The sequence below is a fragment of the Vipera berus genome (genome assembly GCF_964194415.1).
Source record: "Vipera berus genome assembly, chromosome: 2".
Lineage (NCBI taxonomy): Eukaryota > Metazoa > Chordata > Lepidosauria > Squamata > Viperidae > Vipera > Vipera berus.
The window spans coordinates 127,159,675-127,176,071 of record NC_138203.1 but is presented as its reverse complement, the minus strand read 5'-3'; the positions used below and the strand labels follow the sequence as shown (position 1 = coordinate 127,176,071).

The window sequence follows — 16,397 nt, the reverse complement described above, 5'->3', positions numbered from 1 at the left end:
ATTTTTATAAGATGATATATCATTGGTATTTAACAGCAGATAAGTTATCTAGAATGTATAAAGGTATCTCAAATGAATGTTGGAAATGTAAATGTAAAGTAGGGACTTTTTATCACTTATGGTGGACATGTGACAAAGCAAAGAAATATTGGAGTAAGATACATGTCCATCATCTATGTATTTGTTCATATGTATATGCATAGTTTTGGGGGGCATAAGCCTCAAAAACTAAAATGCTATCTAGAATCTGGGACAGAGCAGGTAGTGGTTCTAATAGAAAAACTGATATAGGTAGTCCTCGACTTACTTTACAAAGCCGAAACCAACATGTAATTATAATGCATTTTCCCCAACCACATAAATCATTTTATTGTCCCAACCAAGGAAAGTTCAGCATACCCGTGTTTCCCCGAAAGTAAGGCCTACCTGAAAATAAGCCCTAGTTTGTTTTTTGGGATGGGCCTAATATAAGCGCTACCCCAGAAATAAGTAGTGCTCATTTAGTACCCACAATTGGAACCACAACTTGATTGTTAAGCAAAGCAGTCATTAAATGAAACCACCCATGCTTATGATCTTATTCCAGCTTTCTTTTACCTACAAAGGTCATAACTCTGAGGACTGGTTGTAAAGCTATTTTTCTGGTTGCTGTATGAGACAGTCTCTAAATAAGGACTATCTGTATTCTACTGTTTTAACATCATATCCTGTCTTTAATTCAGCATGGTGAACTGGGAATATGAGCATCTCTGGGCTTGGATGAGGTTTCAAAATCGTAGCTATCAAGTCAGCTACTAAAAAGCTGGTTTATTTGACACTGAGTTTTAGCAATTTTCAAACTGATGTTTTCTAGAATGTAAAAGTCTCTCTAAGTAAAATTGAGGTGTGCCAGTAAGAGGACTATGTTTGATCAAGAAATGTCTCTTCAGCGCAAAAGACATATTCTGGAGTAGGATTAAATTCATCATTACACAAGTAAGTCTCATTACTATCTAAAAAGGAACAATATTTCTCAGTTTTTGTAGCCAACTTTGTTTTACATTTTGTATTTTTTTTCTTTTTCACTCAGATTTCCACTCTTATTTGACACTATATCCTCATCACTATTATCATCTTAGTTTTACTCCTTATTGGCAAACTTATTATAATTTTTTTTAGGCAGGCATAGTGTGCATTTCCAGATGTATTCTCTTGGATACCTGGCAGAAAACTTTATCCAGTGCAGGCTACAGCTTTTAAATATGGCTGAGAATCACTGCATTAATCACTAGTTTGTACTGTGATATCAGATTAGTGGGGGATATTTAAGATATAGATGTATCCGACCATTTCTAATTTTGTAAATAAGAAAGCTACTAAGATTGCATATTTGTTCCATCCTGTTAGGTACTGGCAGAAAAGGAAGGAAGGAAGGAAGGAAGGAAGGAAGGAAGGAAGGAAGGAAGGAAGGAAGGAAGGAAGGAAGGAAGGAAGGAAGATGATAAAATACTATCCAGTGCCCAACTTTTCAATCTTCTATCAACTAAGGACTCCCAAGAGCAGCTGAATACTTCCAGAGATTTCATCACCTCAGTATATAAATACATGTGACACAGTCCTATTAGTAGATACTTGTGCAATAGTAGGTATAACTGAAAAAATATCTTTTTCAAAAAGTTATGTCATCAACTAGATGTGGCAAGCATATTTTCCTAAAAAAAATTGTATATATCCATGCCAGATCCATAACTGGGTCAGATCTTGTAATTTATCTTGCAAAGGAAAAATATATATTTATTCTTTCTCAGATGGCACAAACTTAAACAGCACACATTGTTATTATTCTTAGTCAGAATTAAGATAACTTATTTCTACCTGTACTTTTTCAGACTGCGGGTCTGAAGATTCATTCCTGTTGTCATCGGCATCATCATTAAACATTTCAATTGCCCTGAAATTGGAAAAAAATCAACAGGAGAAATTACTTAAAAGGCAAAATGCACTATTCTTCATTAGTACAAAACAGTACTGAACAGTACCCATACCATTGTGCAAAGCTGGGAGACAGAATTGAGCCCTAATGTAGGAAAGTGAATCCTTCTCTAATTATTATTACTGTATATTTATTATCATCTAGGATTCTTTTCATTTCAATCCACCTCAACCACAGCATCATTTTATAGTTGAGGCTTTTCTGTAGGGTATTGTGTTTTGCAATGGATAGTGAACCACTGGACATATTGACAACTCATTCTAGTTCAGGTACCTCTTTGTGGAATTTAGCTTGAGCAGTTTGACTTGGACCTTCATTTTCTTTTTCCAGCTTGTCTTAGGGATGTGGTGTTCATGGTGGTTGTCAGAATTTTTGTGTGTTTTCAGAACACAGTTTGTTCCAGTTGTTCCTTAAGGTTATCTAGGCAGTGCTGGTATTTATTTAATCTGAGGTGAGCATCCATGATCATTATCCTCCTCCTCCTCCTCCTCCTCATCATCAAAAGCCTCAGTTGTAACATAGATGATTCTAATAAGTTATAATTCTTTGCAGCCTTAGAAGCAGCATTTTTAAGAGCTTTCCATAGAGACTCGAGAAAATATAAGGCATACAATTATACCACAGACCACAAGAACATAAAATCAGAACCAACTCAAAGCAGAGGACATAACCTAAAGAAAGACCAAGCCATCATTCCCAACAGACAAAGTCCTTACTACGGTTATCCTGGACAAAACACAATGTATACAAAAAAAACCCCTCAAAGAATTACTGGAGGACAAAGAAACTTACATTCCAGTAAGGACCAACCCAATACAGAAACTAGACAACTTGACCAAGATAACCCTTAATGACCTAATCATGAAAGGTCAAATCACAAAAAAAGAACAGTGGCAGGTGAAAAGCAGTGGACTCCTCCACCCTGCTTTCATGGATGCCAAAAACAAGCCCGACATATCTCTTCATGCAATCGTATCGTTATCAGGGACCCCAAGATACAACATCACTAAAGAATTGACAAAAAAGCTTGCACATCTCACAGAGGGGAGTGAATATTCTATCAAGTCTCCACAACTCTGCCAACAGAAAATCAAAGACCTAATAATAGAGGAGGAGAGAGAGGAGATCATGGTTTTATTCAACGTCAGAGCACTTGTTACATCCATAAACCTAGAACCAGTGAAAAAATCATGGCAGCAGCACTACACACCTATACACACACAACCTAACCAAATACACTAAGATCCAACTACTCAAAATGATGGACCTGGTTCACCTCTGACTCACTGTCTATTTTCAGTTTCATGGACAAATATACCAACAAGTGAACATCAATGTGATTACTAGTCTTAGGATATACAACAGTAACTGTAATGAAGTGTCCAGAAACTATAGAATTCTCACACATTATACAACCAAAAGTATGAATTTGATATATGGATGACACCTTTGCTATAATAAAAATACATGAATGACTAGGGAAGACACATTAAAAAAATCAACATCTTCAAAGGAATAAAATTCATAATGGAAGAAGAAAACAACATAGTACCCTTCCCAAGTATTCTCATCAGCCGAGGAAAGGGCGGCAAAAAAGTCTATTGTACAATTACCCACGCCAACCAAGTGCTACATTACAAAAATAACAACCCAACCTCCCACATGAGGATCTGTGTAAGAACATTATTCAGATGAGCACAAACACATTAAAAAAAGGTAAAGGTTCCCCCGCACATGAGTGCTAGTCGTTTCCGACTCATCTCCGTTTCAAAGCCGAAGAGCCAGCGCTTGTCTGAGGACATCTCCGTGGTCATGTGGCCGGCATGACTGGAGGCCAAAGGCGCATGGAACGCTGTTACCTTCCCACCGTAGTGGTCCCTATTTTTCTACTTGCATTTTTAGGTGCTTTCGAACTGCTAGGTTGGCAGAAGCTGGGATGAGTAACAGGCGCTCACTCTGTTACGCGGCACTCGGGATTCGACCCGCCAAACTGCCGACCTTCTGATCGACAAGCTCAGCGTCCTAACCCACTGAGCCACCGCAACAACCCAAAACACTAGAAAAAGGAAACCGACTGTTTATACACCATCTTCCAACAAAATGGATACCCACACAACTTGATCAAAAGTGCTTGACTACTCAACCCCCTACAGTACAATCAACACAAGCTATGAAAAAGACAACACTGCCCATACATCAAAAAGATCTCAGAAACAATTAATAGAATATTACAACCACATGGCATCCCCACAGCATACAAAGGAACTAAAAGCCTCCAAAACATCTTAAGTAAACAAAAGACCAGTAGCTGAAGAAGAAAAACAGGAGGCATCTACGACATGCAGTATAAGGGCTGTAAGTATAAGGTTTTGGTAATGGTTTTCAAGGCCCTACATGGCATGGGTCCGGAGTACCTCGGGGATCACCTGCTGCCGGCGTCAACTTCCCTCCGCCCTGTGCGTTCCCACAGAGAGGGCCTCCTCAGGGTGCCACCGGTCAGAGAATGTCGGCTGGTGGCCCCCAGGGGGAGGGCCTTCTCTGTGGGCGCTCCGGCTTTATGGAATCAGCTGCCAGTTGAGCTCCGGATGGCGCCCGACCTTCGCTCCTTCCAACGCGGCCTGAAGACCTACTTATTTGAGCAAGCTGGCCTGGCCTGATGGGGGATGTGCTGGGGTTTTTATTGGGGATTTTTATTACTCTACTGTTTTTAGCTCGGGCTCTTATTTAATTCTTTTTTAATTTTTGTATTCTGTATTTTTATGTGCCCTGTTCACCGTCCTGAGTCCTTCGGGAGAAGGGCGGTATACAAATATAATAAATGAAATGAAATGAAATGAAATGAAACAGTCACCACATAGGACAGACAGGCTGAAGACTAGCAGAGTGCACCCATGAACACCAACTAGCAGCCAGAAGACCCAATGAAAACTTCTTAATTTCACAACATATGGACACACGTAATCATAGTTTCAATTGGAAAACTATAATCATCTAACACAGAGGTCCCCAACCTTTTGGGCACTATAGTTTGGTATAGTGGTTAAGACATCAGGCTAGAAGCTGGAAGATTATGCGTTCAAGTCCCACTTTAGGCACAAAGCCAGTTGGATGACTTTGGGCCAGCCACTTTGTCTCAAGCCAAGGAAGGAGGCAATAGCGAATCACTTCTGAAAAAACCTTGCCAAGAAAACTACAGAGACTTATCCAGGCAATCTCCAAGAATCGGACACAATTCAACGGTAGAAAAAAATATAACAAATCTTAAGAATGCAATATGCTCAAAGCTGAACACACAGGTTTACAGCACTTTCTCACTGCCCTCCCTTTGATTGGAGCAAGCAAAGGCATCTGAAGTTGGGAAATTACATGATTATATCATATATCATTCCTTTAATGACAAAAGTAGTGGATCAACATTTCTGGAGGGGAGTGGATTTTTTTTTACTGTGCACCTAATGTATGCATTTTTATTTTTAGTGTGCGCCTAATGTGCACCTGCACAGCTTTAAATAAACATACAATTTATTTCAAACCTGCAGAATGGGCAAATATGCATTCGTTTATTTTAAAACTAATAAAATTGAAAATGTCTTATATCGCCATCCAGTTTTCCAAATGAAATTGTATGACAGTGGTTTACAACATTTGTTCTAACTATAAACTTACATACAAATACATGGCCTTTCAATAAGAAATCGCCACTCATTGGTGTCTACAAAATAAAACCTGTCTTTTCCAACTGGCTCTTGATCCAGGCTGCATAATGATAATGGCAATTGTAATCTAATATCTATACATCATAGCTTAAGGAAGGATGCATCAGATTTGGGCGACATCTGTAGAATAGTAGGCAACGTGCCCCAATAAACAAAGACTATAAGTAACTCTTATATTTGTGAGCCACCACAAACTCTGTCCCAGCGGAGAGCAGATCGGGCTGAAAAGGACTATGATTTAGCATATTGTACATCTTTTCATTCCTATGAAAACTACAGTAGTACTTAAAGTGCCACAATAGTAGTTTTAGTTCCTCTGTCCAAAACAAAAACTACAGGAATTGAAAATGCTAGGCAAGTGTATGCATGCCCCAAAGAAGAATATAATAATAGTAACAACAAGAAAAAGTATGCCACCAACTCAAATGACTTTAATTTATAAGTATAGTGGGAGTCATGTTCAGGATCCAATAGCAGACTTTTTTCAACTGAAGGCTACAGACTTATCCTCTGCCAAGAGTTATGTGCTAACACTCAGAGTGTGTGTGAGTCTTGATGCAGCCTTCAGACTGAAACACTTCTTGAGGTCAAGGAAAGAAGTATCATTTCCTTGCAGAAGCCAGTCCGGATAGTAAATCACTATAGTAAACTGCTTCAGCCTATCTCTACTAAATCATGAATTGCAGGACATTTAAATTATGCTTAACAGTTTGCTCGTTATATACATTTTACTTGATTTACTTCAGAAGAATGGCAGCAGAATAGTTAAATAGTATAAAATGTTTTGTTCCTTAAACATTGTACATGCACTATAACACCAACTACCTCTATCATCACCTCCAATTCCAACATCTTCTGGCCCTGTATCCTTGAAAAAAAATATAGTATTCTGTGTATATAGCTTCAGTAAAATTATGGTGGTGTCAATTCTACAGCATAATCCCAATCTGTACTGCTTGGTTTTCTAGTAACCATTACCCACAGAGGTGAGTATTGACTCATGGTCTGGACCTTTCAGGTTACAAGAACCTATCTCTCCACAATCACATACCACATTCACAACAGCATTAAGAAATGTCTTTAGTGCCTGCTGAGGGCAACAATGACACAAAATACGCACGCATTTCCAATTGAAATTTCAAGGGCATCTAAGCTTCGGAAAATCTCACTGTAGCGTTTTTTGTTTTCAGTTCCTTTCACTTGGCTGTTGAGATCTGAAAAAGAAATAAGAAATTAAAAAGAAATTTCAGCAAGTTCAAGCAATAGGTTACTTAGGGTGTTATATGGATTTCCACTGATGCAATGGAGCTTCCTGTTGCTCAGCTCTCCTTCCTGCTGCATTCCTTCATACACCCTAAACCAATTTCAAAATGTCACCCAGGAGCTCCAGAACAGATCTGTGGAGCATGAGGCATGCAGTTAAGAAGGAGAGGAAATTCAATTTACTGGCAAACATTATTCCACTAGGGCAGGGGTAGGCAACCTCGGCTCTTTTATGACTCATGGACTTCAACTCCCAGAATTCCTGAGTCAGCTATGCTGACTCAGGAATTCTGGGAGTTGAAGTCCATGAGTCATGAAAGAGCCGAGGTTGCCTACCCCTGCACTAGGGGATGGAAGCAAAAAGATTCTTAAGGTGGATGGATGCAAGAAGATGGCTTAACCATACATAAAACATCATGGAACTGTTATCCCAAAGATGTTGTGGTTTTTTTTACGAGGCAACTGGACTTCCTTGTTTTTCTTTGAAGATGTTTCGCTTCTCATCCAAGAAACTTCTTCAGCTCTGACTGGATGGTGGGGAATGGAAAGATTTCAGTTTGTGCCTGGGTGTTTTATCCTTAGGGTAGACAAGCTTCTGCCTTAGAGTCTTGTGATGGGCCAGGTGTGAGTCATCAGTGAAAGGCTTGTGATGGGGAGGTATTTCAAGACCCATTATCAGCCTCCCACTGATAACTCACTCCTGACCCACTAAATCACATCCTCCAATGACTCTTATCTGAAGTACCTACCCATCACAAGCCTCTCTCTGATTACTCACACTTGGACCATCACAAGACCCTCACTTCACACTCCCACACCTGAAGCTCTTGTATAAGTAGAATACTGATACAGACAGTGGTGAGATTCAAATATGTGAACAGCTGGTTCTCTGTGTGAATGCCGCTTCCAGAAGTCCATTCTGGGTCTGGGCAACAAAAAATTAGCTACCAGTTCTGCCGAACTGATGCAAACTGGCTGAATCCCACCACTGGATACACACATCCACTAAACACTGCTGAAGATGTTACCTAGACTGGTAACAGAACATTCAAAAACCAACCCTCAAGCTTGGAGAACGAACCTTCACCCTCAAAAGGCAGCATTGATTGGAACAGCTTATATCCTGCAGTGTTACCTTTAATGTTATTGTTACAACATCTGCCTATCCCAAGGCATTGTAAAGGACTCAGTAGGTGACAAAAAAGCCAAATCCAGGCTAAACATCTGGCTGTCATTATTATTATTATTATTATTATTATTATTATTATTATTATTATTATTATTATTATTATTATTATTATTATTATTATTATTATTACCAATCATAATCATCCAAAAATATCAGCTCTGCTTTTGAATTCATTTGTGCACAACATTTGTACCAGACCAGAGTAAGCTTTGACAGATGACTAAACCTGCCAATTTAACTAGCTATCAAAACTAAGCTTGCCTCCCAGCCTCTCCCACTTTAAGGAGAATGATCAGTTGATGTTTTCCACATCTTAATGACATTTGGTGGAAGGAAAGAGGCACAAAATTGGGAGAAATCCATCAGTCTCTGTCGTTAATGAGCCTTATAAAATAAGAACAGAAATATTTGCTGTAATTGTGTCTACCTCACCACTGAGGACAGGATATTTTGTATTAGTGCTGTATAGCATTCTGTTTGCTGAAGGACTGGTTGTCCAATTTTTAATTCAATCACGAGGAACAACCTGTAATGTCACCAAATTTAGTTCTCTGAACTGAATGCTTATGCAACTCTAAAATAAGTTTTCGTAAAAGAAAAATAACCTGAATATGAACCTATGAAATAGACTTCATCACTTAATAATATTAATAAACTACCTAATTCACTTGCAAGAAGTGGACATACTTGTATGTCTAGGAATTCTGGAAGCTGAAGTCCAACGCCAAGATGAAGAAGGGACTACAAATGAGTAAACATGAATGCTGAACTTTAGAAATATAAAATTTAAGAGAGTAACCATACATTTATAACTTGTGAGAAGGCAAAGGCAGACAGGATAGCCTGGTGGGGTTCAACAACTGCTCTGAAAATATCCTGGGTGTTAAAAAGAAACCGAGAGGTCAAAAGCCCATAGTTGCTTCTCTTTAAATAATGTCGATCATTACAGTGGAACTTCCCCTGGAGACTATAAATAGATATTTTTCTTAAACGTTGGTACAGCAGAAGACAAATATTGTCACTAATAACATATTTTCCCACATGGAGCAGATTTTAGAGGGAAGGAGATACCATATTATGCATAGCAAAAGGACCTTCTAATCTAACTAGTTAAGTAGAAAATATAAAGGCCTAGTTTATTTTGCCCCTCTAGAACAAGCTGCAGTCTACGTTTCTTGCTATTTTATTTATGTATTTAAATTTATTGGCCGCCTGACTCCAATGAACTCTGAATGCACCCCAAATGCCATCTTTTGGCTGAAGGTGGGCATGACTAAAATGAAGATCAGCTGTATGCTTGTGGCTGAAATTAGCACATAACTCTCGATGACTGCCCCCACCTCTATCCTCCAGGAGCCCCATCAATTTTTTATGCATCGAAGCAGTCAGACTGAAATTAAGCCTCCTGGACTTCTCCCCTCTGGAAGTCCTTGAGGTGGATCATGACAGAGCTAAGCTAACCATTAAACAAAGTTACTGGGAAGGTATTGGTTGTTTTAACCTTGGCTAAAGTGGCTCAATTACTTAGTGGCTCCTTATGGGATACCTCTCCCAATCAGAAACATTGAACTAGAGAAAAGCTTTTACACTGACAAGGTGGCACATACTATCATCTTCTGTACTGGAGGGCAACCTTGCCCAGTAATAGCACAAGGCTTTGCCCTTCTGCTGTGGAAGAAGTATAAACTCAGAAACATATCATCCTCCACTATCTATTCTATAGACCAGACATGTCAAACACAAGGCCCGGGGGCCGGATCCGGCCCGCAAAGTGGTTTCATGCGGCCCGTGAAGCCATCCTGGAAACAGTGAGGGAACGGCCCCCACTGCCTTGGCCCTGGCCCAGAGACCCTCCTTCTGCCAGAGACCCTCAGATCTGTCCCACTCCTGCCCAGGCCCCCATAGGCACCCTTGATGCAAACGATGTAGAGCTGGCCACGCCCAGCCAGTAGGCCATACACACTCTAGCCACGCCCACCCAGTAGGCCACGCCCACCCTGGCCATACCCACCCGGCCCCTTGAGGGCAACTGCAATGCTGATGCGGCCCTCAATGAAATTGAGTTTGACACCCCTGCTATAGATGAATAAGGGATAGGCTTATTCTTCCCTGAGTGGTAAGCAACCTGACAGAGAGCACCGAGGACCCCCTCTCCATACACACATCATTCACATCCTTACTTCACATTGCATGCATTTGTGCGGTTGCCCACCAAAGGATATTTGTGATTTCTATAAGGTGGAGTTGAAAATGTGTCAAGTTGTCTATTTCTTTGACGCTCAGGAGGACTGGTGAGTTAAGAGTTTCTGCAAATGGGAAAACAGACTCCACAAAGCCAAGAGGAGGGTGGAGAGAGAGTATGCGCAGACACACTTCTACTAGAGTTTCTACTAGAGTTGAAACAAATCTAAATCATCCTGGCTTTGTAACATAAATAATATTGTGACATCACAAAGACTTGGAACTGTTTTAAAACTGTCATAGAATCCCTGTATAAAAATACCATGTGTCAGAACCTTACAGATTATATTAGGGCTTTAATTCAAGTTTACATAACAACAACAATAATAGAGTTGGAAGGGACCTTCGAGGTCTTCTAGTCCAACCCCCTGCTCAGGCAGGAAATCCTATACCATTTCAGACACATGGCTGTCCAGTCTCTTCTTAAAAACTTCCAGTGTTGGGGCATTCACAACTTCTGGAGGCAGGTTGTTCCACTGAATTAATTGTTCTGTCAGGAAATTTCTAAGGTTATAGGTTGCTTCTCTCTTTGATTAATTTCCAGACATTGCTTGTTGTCCTGCCTTCAGGTGCTTTGGAGAATAGGGCTCAAATGCCAGGATGTGAGTAGGCAGAATCGAGCAGTACCGTACAGATATTGATATTCAACCAGATCTAATGTTTGTCTCTACAGAAGTACTTTTAAGTAGCTCTCATATCCATTCCGAATCTGTTGAGTCTCTCCCTATTTCTTCTCTGTTGGTAGCAGGTGGGTTTTGAACTGCTTCAGGGGTTGAAGTGGAAGTGGAAGTAGTGATGAGGTTGCAGGACCAGACATTTTCCAGAACGACCAGATTAAGAGCTCAATGGAAGTAAGATACACTTGTACCTGTGCATTTATCATCCCTAGACCTTATCTCTAGCCTACCTCTGTCGCCTTTGATCACAGGGTGAATAAACTGCCTGATAAAGCGGGAGAAGCTGAAAAGAAGGTGCTTATTTTGACAGCAGATTTAGTGCTCTTTCACAACTGCAAAACCCTAAATCTCTAGTCAAAGCAAGTCTGCCAAATACCTGATCAGCTGGCTAGAGGTTTTTCAGTATGGTAGTAGGAGAGTTCAAATCTCCTGCTCTGAGAATGCTGAGTTTTTTCCCTTAGCAGCTGCCAACAGTCTGTTTCAGCAGACTTCAAGGAACTAGTGTGTCCTGCTCTTTTCCCTGGAGGAAAAAAAAATGAAAGAATGGTGCAGAAGAGACTTCCAAGGACCCAGGGGAGATGGTGTAGCTACATTAGCTTAAGTTGCCAATAGGCATTTAGTTGTCACTGCTTCCTATAGATCACCTGACTTTAACCCTGCCAGAATAGTTGGTAAAATGTGTCAAGTTTTACCCACCTTGATACTGCTACAGCTTTACTGCAAGCTTCGGGGTGGGGTGGGGGTGGGGGACACTATAACCCACAGTAAATGGCTGAGGACAACTTAAGCCAGGCTCCCATCAAAGCCAAAAACAAGATTCGGCTGTGTTGTTGTTGTTGGGACACACAAAGTAAATAAATAGTCAGGGTGTGTTTCTACAGCAGTACTTTAAGGTTAGATGCAAATGAGGTAAGACCCTAGGACTTCCATAAAAGCTAGCTGGAGAGGAACAAAGCACCATAATCAGGGAACTAGGGCTGCTGATGTAATTTATTGTATTTGTTAAGGAGTAAATATCTCATGTGTTTATTCATTTTCAGCTATGAGTCCATAGAGCTAATTTTGTGTATCACTAATGAAAATAGCAGAAAGTGAAATAAGTTTCCACAAGCCAGCACTCGTTATATCGCAAACATTCTGTGTGGCAAGAATGATTGAGCCACCTGGCTATTTTGACTATGAAATATTTTGCAATGAAATGGCAGCACAAGCAAGCTAAGTAGCCAACAATTAAAACAGACTGTTATATTTTTAGCAGCTTTTCGGTCTTATTGTCTTACTCTATGATTACAGTAAAAAAAGAAAGAAACTTTAACGTAGTAATACCACTACTGGGACCTAGTAAAATTTTCTAAAAATGCAATTTTGCAACACTAATGCTTTTCCAGCTGGCTATTCCATTAAATAAAAAGAGGGGCAGGCTGAGTGAAAAACACAGAAAGCATGGTTTCAGAACTATGTTTTATGATAGTTTTATGATAGTGTTATCCGCCGATAAAAGACTGTCGGCGGATAACACCCAGGGGAAGGGCCTTCTCTGTGGGTGCGCCTGCCCTCTGGAACCAGCTGCCCGTGGAGCTTAGGACTGCCCCTGACCTTCGTTCATTCCGCCGGGACCTGAAAACCTGGCTCTTTGAGCTCTCCGGCCCAGGCTGAGAATTTTTAACGGGTTTTTAATTCTAGGGATGATTTAATCTTTTTAAATTTGTTTTTAACTTTTGTATTGGTTGCTTTAATGCCCTGTAAACCGCCCTGAGTCCTTCAGGAAAGGGTGGTATATAAATTTAATAAAATAAAAAATAAATAAAAATAAATGATTTAATAGATTGGATAAATGAGAAAAGATCCACGTTACCAAGCCTCCTTAATGATGCTTGGGCCATGCTTCTTTTGTTTCTATTCATTTCTTCTTATGATGATGATGAATGATCTTTTTCATATCAGAATTTTTCTACATGGCACCATTTCCAGCTCCCAATTCATCCAAAGCTTGAAGTTAACTCTACACTCACAAAGAATTTGTGTACAATTATATATAGATAACTATCATGCTACTCCCTTTTGGGATAAGCAACACAGAAAGGGAGTAATAAATACTAACTGAATGAAAGCAAAAGCTGAAGGAGGACCAAGAGAAGATCAAACAATAAATACACTTATAGTAATGTCAGAAAATGTCTTATACCCCTCCTCCTCCAGGATAGTTATTTTCGAAGGAAATAATTCTTCCTCCCCTAATAAGTTCTAGAACATAATGTATTGATTCTGCCAAAGTACTGTAGTGACATTCAGTTGCACATGTCCCAAACAAGCTGTAGTGTTAATTCAGAAAATATAGGACCAAAATAAGTCTACGTACGCAAACCCTATGTTGGCCTTCCTTGATGATAAAAAATGTTCTTTCACTCTGCCAAAACCCCACATTTTCCTCTTTCGATCAGTAGGTCCAAAGCTTAGAATAGAGCCCTGGCCTGCTTCTCTAGAACGCAGCCTATCTTACATCCAAAGGAATGGAAAAACTACAGTTCCAAGCAAAACAGATGCAGATACTGGAGCTGGAGTACCAACAAGGGATAAAAAGCTAATCAGCAGAGAGGAGGATTAGGGGGACACTGAAGAGATGGGCGTGGAAAGGGTGGGAAAATTGGATATATTATTCCCAGTGGAGACTGAAATTACTGAGAAGGACAATTAGGAATGAGAAAATAAATGAGTGAGAGAAAGATTAAAGGGTGTGCTGAATGGAGGACGGGAGGGACTAAAAAGCAAGGCCAAGGGGAGCATAAGGCTAATGTCTTTCTCAATCTGGCACCTTTAAAATATCTTGGGATTGTTTGTCAACGGAGCATAGCAAATTTATTTGCTTTTTAGAATGCAGCTTGAGCTGCCACTCAATGGTTCAGACATAATATTTCATGGGCTCACTTATGATATCAATATCATGCAATCAACGTGAAGATGACAACATACCCTACCTAGATTGTTTGATCTGTCAAATGTCTTGGTCTATCTTTATTTTACTCCATTTATTTATGCTGCTCTGTTTTATTCTCCTTATCTTAGTCTTCATAGTTTTAAATCAACAATAGGTAGAATTCCTATGGTTAGTGTTATTAAGTTGTATGGCTATAATCCTTCATAATTTATTATTTGCTTTTATACCTTAGATTCTTATTCTAAAGTATATATAAAAGGTAAAGGTAAAGGTTCCCCCGCACATGCGTGCTAGTCGTTTCCGACTCTAGGGGCCGGTGTTCATCTCCGTTTCAAAGCCGAAGAGCCAGCGCTTGTTCGAGGATGTCTCCGTGGTCATGTGGCCGGCATGACTAGACGCCAAAGGCACATGGAACGCTGTTACCTTCCCACCGGAGTGGTCCCTATTTTTCTACTTGCATTTTTACGTGCTTTCGAACTGCTAGGTTGGCAGAAGCTGGGACGAGTAACAGGCGCTCACTCTGTTACACGGCACTTGGGATTCGACCCGCCAAACTGCCGACCTTCTGATCGACAAGCTCAGCATCCTAACCCACTGAGCCACCGTGTCCCTTCTAAAGTATACATAGCCATGTTTTAACTGTAGCTTGTGGATCAACCTATCATCACACAGTTCACACTAAACCATAAACCCCATATCAAACAAACTATCTTGATGTGTGACTCTAGCTGAGCTCTGATTTATATTTATGCAGCAAACAAAAGTGGAAGCTTAAAGTTGTAGAATTTAGAAAATGTTACCAGTCATGCACTTGTGATATTAACAGAGCAAAATCTTCATGTTTTCCTTTCCTCTGCCCCAGAAACAGGATGTGGTTGTCTTAAAAGGGTTGCTTCATCAAGCAGCAATGGGAAGCTTATTCATTGGACAGAAGAAAAGGCAGCACTTCTCTGAGACCTTCTGACCCAACTAAATGTTATCTTTCCTTGCCTTCTTACAGAGCTGTGTGGACTGTCAGAATAAATGTTAATTGGAAGAAAAAGAGGCTTCTATTTAATATCACCACATAATTGGTTCTTAAAATAGAACATAGAATCACAGGGCTGGAAGAGAACTTGGAGGTCTTCTAGTCCAACCCCCTGCTTGAGCAGGAGACTTTAAACCAGGCATGTTCAACTCGTGACGTCACGTGACGTCACACGACGTATCGCAACTTTTTCCCCATTGTCATTCCACTGATGAATTGTTCTCACTATTAGGAAATTTCTCCTTAGTTCTAGGTTGCTTCTCTCTTTAATGATCTTCCACCTGTTTCTTCTTGCCAAATCTTGGACAGCTCTGAAAGCTTGCTTGCCTTTTCTTGTGACCAGGAATGCTTGACCAAATTGATTCCAACCAGCTTTCTTTTCTTTTTTTCTGGAAATGAATAGCTTTGCAAATAATGAAATTACTATAAATCCTATTTGTTATTCGATTGTGGTGAGCCACCCAGACTCATTGACAGTTGGGCAGCATAGACATTTATTTATTTAAGATTTTCCTAAATTACATCCTCAGGCTTGTTACTTGTAAAGTATGAGGATATATTAAATGGAAAATAAGGAAGCTGAAATGCTATGATACAAAATACTGTGGTTTTTTTCTATCAAGTTTTGTACTTGAACAGTATTGTTGCAGAAATATAAATTACATGAGCAGTCAGGTTAGTTTACAGCACAGGCAGCATTTTATTTCCAAAGAAAGACAGGTTCTCTTACCAAGAAAAGTTGAGTCCTTAATGTTTAATTCAGTGTTTCCTTTATGTAATTCTATATACCCCTTGTATATACTTTGAGAGGAAGGGCCTGCATTCTGAAATTATTCCTTAGTCTTAATCTCTTGTAATCTCATCCTTATCTCTTGTAAATTTCTGTTAACACATACACACAGGATTTACTCTCATCTGTCCCTGCTATACAGGTAATCCTTGACTTATAATCATAACAGAACCTGTCCGTTATGGTTGCAAGTCATTAATGACCATTTGCACTGGTCATTAAGCAAACCCTTTGTTTGTTATGGGGCATCTTTGTCAAAAACAAAGTTTTTGATCAAAAAGATCATAAATTGTGTTCATTATGACCGCAGGATGGTCAAACAGCTCTAAATGCAGGCCAGGTTCTGAATTCCTGAAATGTGGTCAAGTGACTGTCCATTGAAACTTTGGAACTGAGTTGTAAAAACCTTTAGGGTAACTGCGAACAGTCATGAAGCAACTGGTCATAAATCAAGGATTACCTATATGCATTTTCAAGCAACTCAAATCATAGTATATCCAGTCTCTCATTCCTTTCACTCTGCCAATACTACTAGTACATATTTAACCCAGCTCAGCATTCATATTTACATGTTATTCTTCTTTAAA

General features: G+C 39.8%; 1 protein-coding gene across 3 annotated transcripts in view; it reads right to left on the bottom strand.

Annotated features, from left to right (window-relative positions):
* Positions 1 to 16,397, bottom strand: part of GMIP (GEM interacting protein) — a 69,416-nt gene that overhangs the window by 43,910 nt on the left and 9,109 nt on the right. For all 3 annotated transcript variants that reach the window (XM_081320384.1, XM_081320385.1, XM_081320386.1), the window contains exons 2-3: positions 6,809 to 6,902; positions 1,855 to 1,930 (exon numbers count right to left, since the gene is read on the bottom strand). In XM_081320384.1, the coding sequence (XP_081176510.1) occupies positions 1,855 to 1,930; positions 6,809 to 6,902 (170 nt within the window). The remainder of the gene's footprint in view (positions 1 to 1,854; positions 1,931 to 6,808; positions 6,903 to 16,397) is intronic.